Raw genomic sequence first — 9618 nt, forward strand, 5'->3', positions numbered from 1 at the left:
GATGGATGTTATCTTGGAGGACCAAATCAGGGGAAAAGAGGGTGAAAAGGAGAATGGAAGCAAAATTGTGTTGAGGGCAGAGAAAGAGCCAACAATAGAAGGCTTTCTCAGGAACCAAGACACGTTATCACAAGTTCAGTGTACATTCCTCATTGATGACCCTTTCCTGACCTGACTCCACCCCTGAGGGACACAGCTCAGCCTTGACCAATGACTTCAAAGAACTAGGAGGAACAAGGGGCCAGAAGGTCAGCTGTAAAGAATAAAAGGTGACAGCTTCCAGCAACAGCACATACCTGCTTCTCTCTCTGACCACCTGTACGCTCCCAGACCTGACATCATGGTGCATTTTAGTGCTGAGGAGAAGGCTGCTATCACTGGCCTGTGGGGCAAAGTGCATGTGGAAGAGGCTGGAGGCGAGGCCCTCGGCAGGTAGGCACTGGGTTTCAAGGCATGGGAAAGGGTGGTAAATATGAGCCTGGCCAACTGACTGGGAAATGCTTCAAGATTTCTGAAAGTCTCTAATTTCCTATCACACAGGCTCCTGGTTGTTTACCCCTGGACCCAGAGGTTCTTTGACAACTTCGGCAACCTGTCCTCTGCCTCTGCCATCATGGGTAACCCCAAGGTCAAGGCCCATGGCAAGAAGGTGCTGACTTCTTTTGGAGATGCTATTAAGAACATGGACAATCTCAAGGGTGCCTTTGCTAAGCTGAGTGAGCTGCACTGTGACAAGCTACACGTGGATCCTGAGAACTTTAGGGTGAGTCAGGAAGTGTTCATGTGCTCTTGTATTACTTTTCACTTTGATATAGTAAAGCAAGTCAAGTCTTTGATTGGAATGACTAACAAAAATTTCAGAAATTATGGGTCCAACTTAGTGTTAGAAGGACAGACCTCCAATGGGCATAACCAGGACTACCTTGATTCAAGACTAGTGACAATAAAGGGCTATTAGCAGCCAGAGTTTGCTTAAAACTTTTCAAGAACTTTTGTCTGAACTGGAAGTGTTCATCCTAGAGAATAACATCAGAGAATAGCAGACTTGTTCAAGGAGGAATGGAATTTGGTGTTTGGTAGATAAAGGCCCCATCTCAAGAAAGGAGAAATGTCTTATTTTATGTGGGTCCTGATGACAAAAGTTTAGGGAAAGATTTGGGGGGGAAAGTTTTAGACAGACTGTCTCAAAGAAATATACAACAAGTTCTCTAAAATATATTAAATTACCTGTCAATATTGTTACCAAATGGAGGCTTGTTCCTGCAATGATTGGAGACTTTAAATAATCTTAGTCTGGGAACCCATGCAGCCCTAAAATCCCATTATTACCGGAATTAGCCAATTGGTAGATAAGAGAGGGAGGGAGAGAGAGATATAAATAAAAATGGTGGCGTGGGAGAGAGGATGGGAATCTAGGGAGGCAAGGAGTTAAATGGAAAGCTCACACTCGTTACATTGAATTTAGGGACTAGCTTATCTGGACTTTTCGTAGGCACACCCCTTGGAGCAGTTTAAGGTGTGGGGTTGGCAGGGAGTGTAGGTATTGAGCCACTTTTTATGTAATTGTTTTTGAGAACTTCTACTCAACATGCCTATTTGTCATTTGTCTTTCACTTAACAGCTCCTGGGCAACGTACTGGTGATCATTCTGGCTTCTCATTTTGGCAAGGAGTTCACCCCTGAGGTGCAGGCCGCTTGGCAGAAGCTGGTGGCTGGTGTTGCCACTGCTCTGGCCCACAAGTACCACTGAGTCCTCTTTTCAGTTCAGCAGTACCCTTCTGTGCCCCCAGTGTTCTCCTGCATATGGGGATTCAGGTTTGGCCTTGAAAGCACAGCTTCCATTTAATAAAGCTCATTCTATTCCATAATCAGAAATTAATGTTATGTCTTCTCCATCTTTTACTCTTGTGTTAAAGGAGAGAAATTTCATTGGCTGAGGGGTGGGAGGAGACAGAAGAAATAAGAGCTCCTTTGGGAAGACAGACATTATGGGAGAATTCTAGAGGATCTGGGTGGATGCTAGAATTCAGAAGAAGTTTTCTGGGTTGGGCAAAGGGTTAGTCAAATGTCAGGAACTTACAGGGCAGTGTGGCAAAAAGTTAATGTAGATGGGGAAGGAAGGAGGTGCTAAGCATTACCTCAGATTTGTGGTACATGTCTCAGCTTTAAAACTGTTGCAGGGACCTAAGGTCTAGGCTAGAGTTACTTTTTCAATTTGCTTTAAGTGTACATACTGAATGAGCTAACTTACCATATATTTTGTGAGGCTGAATTGGGCATAAGAGGATGAGTTGAGGGATGGCTGGGAGCTTTCCAGAAAATTTCCATGAACCAACAATAACCTCTTCTTTCCCAAAGGATTTTGTGGTCTCAATGGGGAGCCAAGGCTAAGACACATGAAATCACTGCATGTTATTTTATAATCAAATGTAACATGCTGATAATAAAGTTGGAGTTAGGATATTGTATGAATTTGTGGTAGGGAAGAATGACCAAGACTTCACATGGCAGATGAGATTCTAATAAAGGCTCCTAGTTTAAAACCAGTAAGTTAGGGCTTGGTGACTTGCAGGAAAATGGCTTTCTGGAAATAAAGGCAACAGTGAGACATAGGTAGAGCTTTAGGAAAGACAAGATAATGTTAGGCCATGAATATAAAAATAAAAACCTATTGTTATGCTTTTGGCAAGAGTAAACAATAAATATCCTTAGAACTATAGTGACTCAAGGAATGGTAGGTGGTGATGGGGGGGAAGTAATCAACTTAATTCACACAAAATGAATTTAAAATTGCAGAGACTAAATCAGAACAACAGACATAATGGCCTAAACACAAGAAAAGCAGTGACAGCTGCAAAAAATGTGAAGGGCGACCAGAAGTAGAGTGAGAAAAAGATGACATCTGACTGTGGATGACAAGGAAGGAGCTGGTAGTCGATGACTGAAATCTCCCAGCCTTCCCACTGGGGGTGGGAAGGGGAGGGGCAAAATCTAACAAGAGGCACTGCACTGACTTGGGGACCCTTGTGAGGAAATACATGAACTGAATTACTTTTGAGGGAGTCATTGCTAGGTTGCTTAGGGAATCCTGAACTCCAGGCCTTGAGTCAAATTTTCACATCAAGGCTCGAGACCTTCATATTTTACAAGTTAGTTTGCCATATCTTGGCAAATTTAGCTCTCAGGCATTTCATTGCCCCCATGCATTGATCAGAATTTGTCCTGTAAACTACCTTCTGATTTGGGCTTATGTCTCCACAACAGTGATAATAGGCAAATGATTACTTAGTTGCAGGTTGTCAACAGCACTGGTCCCTGAGCCCTGTAGCCTCTCTTTATGCCCCTCAGCAAAGGAAACAGAAGCTGTTCCTGGTGCTACACCTTTTACCCAGTCTATGAGTCAGTCAGTGTCAGTCAATAACAAACATGCATTTTTAATTGATCAGTCTCATTTCCTCTTTCTCGCCTTTAACTCTTACTCTGTCTGTCACACCTGTCAAGGATGGTGATGATGGAGTGGTGGGCAGAAGATATGTTCTTTATCCCTTAAGGGTCTAGACTTCAATTTCAATGTTACCAGTTTAAGACCATTTAAATGGTAACAACTTCATAATTGACACACACATGTGCATATGCACACCCAGATACAGGTCTGGGTGACTCAGCTTAATTTTTTTTTTTTTTAAGATTTATATGTTTATTTTAGAGAGAGAGTGAGCACAGGAGGGAGGGGTGGAAGGAGAGGGAAAGAGATTTCCAAGCAGACTCCCCACTGAGTGCAGAGCTCTACACAGGGCTCAGTCTCAAGATCCTGAGATCATGACCTGAGCTGAAACCAAGAGTCAGATCTTAACTAGCTGAGGCATCCAGGAGCTCCTCAGACTTTAAATAGATGAAAAAAAGACTTACTTATTATTGATAGACAATAAGAACCATGTGAGCAAAATAATATCATGATGACCAGGACATTCTTGGAGATTCAGCAGTGATGTCATTACCAGGATGAAAACCTTATAGTGTCTTCTCACTCTCTACCATTGAAGACAAATCCCACGTTATTAGGTTTCTGCTTCCTGCAGCACCATTTCCTGCCTATCCTATCCACGTGGAATTCTCAAAGAAGATGGCTTCAGTCTGATTAGAAATGAAGAGAAGTGAAACAGCAAGGGAGGATAGATCTAATTTATGCCATAGACAACTCCCTGAATCTGAAGCCCATGCCACGGAATCGTCTGCTACTCTGTGCACGGAACACATGCTAGCACCCTTCCCCGCCCCAGCCTCCCAAACACCTGTATTTCTTGAGACAAATTGGTAGATATATGAAATCTGCCAGATGGTTGTCTGTTGACTCTGAGGGAGTACCTTTTGCTGCAGTAAGTGTGCTGACTATTAAATGGATTAAAAAACAGTGGAGGCACACCCAACCCTGCCCTAATTTACTTATTTTGCTTCCTTGTGATGTTGGATAGAGGCATTATTACTATTTTGAGAAATATTAAATTATGTGTCCTATGTAATCCTTTTTTTAAATTTTAAAATTTATTTTTTTAATTTAAATTCTATTAGTCAATATACAGTACAATCTTAAATGATTTGAGAACAAAGAAGGGCTGTGGCTTCCTCCCTATAAAACTGGCTGAGTAACAGAATGATACATTGTCACAAACTCCTCACTCAATGCCTAAGACATTTACAATTCATCCTTTTTTATTATTATTATGTTATGTTAGTCACCGTACAGTACATCATTAGTTTTTGATGTAGTATTCCAGGATTCATTGTGTATGACACCCAGTGCTTCATGCAATACATACTCTCCTTAATACACATCACCGGGCTAACCCATCCCCCCACCCCCCTCCCCTCTAAAACCCTCAGTTTGTTTCTTGGAGTCCATAGTCTCTCATGATTTTCTCCCCATCCGGTTTCTCCCAATTCACTTTTCCTTTCTTTCTCCTAATATCTTCCATGTTATTCCTTATGTTCCACAAGTAAGTGAAACCTTATGATAGTTGACTTTCTCTGCTTGAATTATTTCACTTAGCATAATCTCTAGTCCCTTCCATGCTGATGCAAAAACTGGGTATTCATCCTTTCTGATGGCTGAGTAATATTCCACTGTGTGTATGGACCACATCTTCTTTACCCATTCGCCTGCTGAAGGGCATCTCAGCTCTTTCCACACTTTGGTTATTGTGGACATTGCTGCTATGAACATTGGGGTGCACATGGCCCTTCTTTTCACTACATCTGTATCTTTGGGGTAAATACTTAGTAGTGCAATTGCTGGGTCATAGGGTAGCTCTAATTTTAATTTTTTGAGGAACCTCCACACTGTTTTCCAAAGTGGCTGCACCAACTTGCATTCCCATCAACAATGTAAGAGAGTTCCCCTTTCTCCACAGTCTCTCCAACATTTGATATCTCCTACCTTGTCAATTTTTGGCATTCTAACTGGTGTAAGGTGGTATCTCAATGTGGTTTTGATTTGAATCTCCCTGATGGTTAATGATGATGAACATTTTTTCATGCGTCTGTTAGCCATTTGTATGTCTTCTTGGAAGAAGTGTCTGTTCATGTCTTCTACCCATTTTTTTGACTTGAATATTTGTTTTTTGGGTGTTGAATTTGAGAGCTTCTTTATAGATCTTGGATATCAGCCCTTTGTCTGTAGTGCCATTTGTGAATATCTTCTTCCATTCCATGGGTTGCCTCTTTGTTTTGTTGACTGTTTCCTTTGCTGTGCAGAAGCTTTTGATCTTGATGAAAAGTTCATTTTTGTTTTTGTTTCCCTTGCCTTTGGAAACATATCTTGAAAGAAGTTGTTGTGGCCCATGTCGAAGAGGCTACTGACTATGTTCTCCTTTAAGATTTTGATGGATTTCTGTCTCACATTGAGGTCTCTCATCCACTGGGAGTTTATCTTTGTGTATGGTGTAAACAAATGGTTGAGTTTCATTCTTCTGTATATAGCTGTCCAAATTTCCAAGTATCATTTATTGAAGAGACTGTATTTTTTGCATTGGATATTTTTTTCCTGCTTTGTCAAAGATTATTTGACCATAGAGTTGGCGGTCCACATCTGGGCTCTCTATTCTGTTTCACTGACCTGTCTGTTTTTGTGCCAGTACTATGCTGTCTTGATGATCACAGCTTTGTGATATAGCTTGAAATCAGGCAATGTCATGTCCCAGGTTTGTTTTTCTTTTTCAACATTTCTGTGGTGATTCAGGGTCTTTTATGGTTCCATACAAATTTTAGGATGGTTTGTTCCAGCTCTTGAAAAGTGTCATTGGTATTTTGATTGGGAAGTCATTGAAACTATAGATTGCCTGGCAAGCAGAGCCATTTTAACAATGTTTATTCTTCTGATCCATGAGCATGAAATATTTTTTCCATCTTTTTGTGTCTTCTTCAATCTCTTTCATAAGTGTTCTGTAGTTTCTAGAGTATAGATCCTTTACCTCCTTGGTTAGGTTTATTCCAAGTTATCTTATGGCTTTTTGTGCTATTGTAAATGGAATTAATTCCCTAATTTCTCTTGCTATAGTTTCATTGTTAGTGTATACAAAAACAACTGATTTCTGTGCATTGATTTTGCTTCCTGCCACATTACTGAATTGCTGTATGAGTTCTAGTAATTTGGGGGTGGAGTCTTTGGGGTTTTCCACATAAAGTATCATGTCATCCGCTAAGAGAGAGAGTTTGACTCTTCTTTGTCAATTTTAATACCTTATATTTCTTTTTGTTGTCTGAATGCTGATGCTAGGACTTCTAGTAATATGTTGAATAATAGTGGCATAAGTAATATTTCTCAATAGTCTATACAAGCCACTTGAGCAAAATGTTTTGGTAATGAACAAGATATTCTTGCAATATTAATCTAGACAAGAGTACAAATGGATTAGAAATGGTATCCTTATCACAATTAAAATTCTTTAATGGCGGGACACCTGGGTGGCTCAGCAGGTTAAGCCGCTTAACCCTCTGCCTTCGGCTCAGGTCATGATCCCGGGGTCCTGGGATCATGTCCTGCATTGGGCTCCTTGCTCGGCAGGGAGCCTGCCTCTCTCTCCGCCTCTCTCTCTGCCTCTGCCTGCCTCTCTGCCTGCTTGTGTGCTTTCTCTCTCTCTTTCTGACAAATAAATAAATAAATAAATAAAATCTTAAAAAAACATTCTTTAATGGCTTCTCACTCAAGATAATGAAGATAATCCTAAAGAGATTTAAGCAGGTGCTACTTCTGACGTCCTCTCTGACCATTCTCTTCTTTACTATTTCCATATCAACCCCACTGACCCAGTGTTTGTCTATATTCTAACTAGGTATATGTGTAGGTTGTGCATGTGTGTGAGTGTGTGTGTTTCCCATGGAGCTTTAAATTTGCTATTCCAACTGCCAGAACTTTTCTTTCTTAGTGTCTTTCCATGGCAACATCTTCATGTCATTATGGCCGCAGCTCAATTAGTGCCCCCCTTAAGAGATCATTGCTAACATAATTGTATCCCACTCACATCAATATGAATTTTCCTCAGAGCAAATAATAATATATGAAATGATTTTGCTGATTGATTAATTTACTCATTCTATCTATGTTTTCCTTTATAGAATATAGTTCTGAGAAAACAGTTTTTCTCTCTGAACTATTTATCTTAAATCACCAGTACATAGAACAATCAATGATGCATAGAAGTTCAATGTATTTGTCAAAAGGATATTTGAAAAACACCCTTGGGGGCTTTTGTGAAGAACCAGTTTCATAGGTGGGAATTTAGGCAATGTCAGAAGGAGTGACACAGGGGGCACCTGGGTGGTTCAGTCAGTGGAGCATGTGCCTCTTGATATCAGGGTTGTGAGTTCAAGTCTTATGTAGGGTGTAGAGATTACTTAAAAAAAAATAAAATCTCTAAAAATAACAACAACAAAAGAAAAAAATGGGAAGGATGGAAGGGTGGAATGGCTGTGGGCATGAAGGAAAGTCAGCATACCTTGGAAAGAGGTTTTCCTGAAAGCAAAGCGGGAAGCAGTGGTTACAGATGACTGTCAGACTCACTGTCTGTGTTTCTGGGAGCACAGGGAGGCTGTTCACAGAAATGAGGGATCACAGAAGTGCAATAGCCTGAAGGAGAGTGATTAAGAATCACATCTTAATCTTGTTAAGGCTTTCAGAGGCTTGCACACCAGCCTTTGAGCCATGCTTCTAAGAGAGGCTCTGCACTGAATACATCAAATGTGCTCAAAGGTCTACACTCAACCCACAAAGCTCCATGCTTGAAGAGATTCTAATCTGAGTTTCCCTTAGATCTGTGCCCTATCCATTAATCCCAATAAAAATGTTCCCATCTCATCATTAGAGTGTGAGAATTCACAAATTTTTCTTAACAACTCTAAAATAGCTATTCAGTTGTTGATACATTTCATTTTTCTGGCTTTAAACTTTTCCTGAGTCCCCATCAGTGAACAGACATAAGCTTCAGTTGAGATCATCAGGACTGAAAAGATTTTACAATTTTATAATAATACAATTTCAAATGAAAAATCATTTGAAGATAGATTCCCTTGAATCAAATTCACAGGTAACTTCTTGATCTGCATTTTTACTTGATCGCAGTTCTCTAGTCTCAGGGGAAAATAATCAAACCAGATTTATGAAGCTTCAAGACTCCTGATCAGATAGCATCTGAGATCATGCATCACTTTCAGAGGAAAACAATTAGTATGAACTCTGATTCTGTCACACTGGAAGTGTGCCCTGTCAAAAACTGTAGTGAATTGGAGATAAAATGATCTAAAGTGTAGTGATGGCACCCCTATGACTATTGAGACCATTAGTGTAAAAAGAATCTTTTCCCCTTCAGAGTTTGTTTGTTTGACACAGAGAGAGATCGAGCAAGAGAACATAAGCAGGGTGACTTGCAGAGGGAGAGAGAGATGCAGACTCCTTGCTGAGCAGAGAGCCCAATGCAGGGTTTGATCCCAGGACCCCAGATCATGACCCAAGCCAAAGACAGAGGCTTAATTGACTGAGCCACCCAGGTGCCCCTAGAGCTGTTTTACAACACATGAGTGAAAGCAAAGGAAGTACTTCCTGATGTAATTCTCAGACTAAAACCAACAGAAAAGTGGACCCAGCATTTATGAGAATTGGCTCTTTAAAAATCAACGTGACCTGCCAGTGAATCTTCTACCACTGTTTTCACTGAGACGGAAGAGCTACACCAAACCAAAACCCTGGGCCCCCAGCCAGAACACACTCTTGTGCTGTGGAAAATATATATAGTCAGTTGTAGACACAAATACAGAGGTAAACCATTTTTCCCAGACAAGCAGACATGTTTTACTTTAAATGGGCACATAGATAATAAGATGCATAGTTCTATATTTTATTACCTAACACTACTCTATTCTTGCAATCAAACTGGTGCTTTATGGGAACCATTTCTCTCTGACAATGTGGGCAATAGTGACCATGGGCCAGATCTGACCCACAGGAGATCTACTCAAGTTCAATAGTTCACTATGCCTGTGGCAGTCACTGCTAACTGAGGGAGACTTACACTGAAACCATCACAGCTCCTGTACTGGTAGCCAAAGAAATCCTAAATCTCTGAACTT

General features: G+C 40.7%; 1 protein-coding gene across 1 annotated transcript; it reads left to right on the forward strand.

Annotated features, from left to right (window-relative positions):
• Nucleotides 1–218: 218 nt before the first annotated feature.
• LOC111159367 (hemoglobin subunit epsilon 1) lies at nt 219–1860 on the forward strand. Its single transcript, XM_022521775.1, has 3 exons — nt 219–432; nt 541–763; nt 1622–1860. The coding sequence occupies exons 1-3, from the start codon at nt 341–343 to the stop codon at nt 1748–1750; spliced, it is 444 nt and encodes a 147-aa protein (XP_022377483.1). The 5' UTR covers nt 219–340; the 3' UTR covers nt 1751–1860.
• The last annotated feature ends 7758 nt before the right edge of the window (nt 1861–9618 follow it).

The sequence above is a fragment of the Enhydra lutris genome, unplaced genomic scaffold, assembly GCF_002288905.1.
Source record: "Enhydra lutris kenyoni isolate GAN:26980312 unplaced genomic scaffold, ASM228890v2 scaffoldscaffold68, whole genome shotgun sequence".
Classification (NCBI taxonomy): domain Eukaryota; kingdom Metazoa; phylum Chordata; class Mammalia; order Carnivora; family Mustelidae; genus Enhydra; species Enhydra lutris.

Bases quoted from the DNA above. Each gene is read 5' to 3' on its own strand.
- LOC111159367 (XM_022521775.1), top strand. From the start codon at position 341: ATGGTGCATTTTAGTGCTGAGGAGAAGGCTGCTATCACTGGCCTGTGG. The intron at 433-540 runs GTAGGCACTGGG...CCTATCACACAG, and splicing joins GGAGGCGAGGCCCTCGGCAG to GCTCCTGGTTGTTTACCCCT. The intron at 764-1,621 runs GTGAGTCAGGAA...TTCACTTAACAG, and splicing joins TGGATCCTGAGAACTTTAGG to CTCCTGGGCAACGTACTGGT.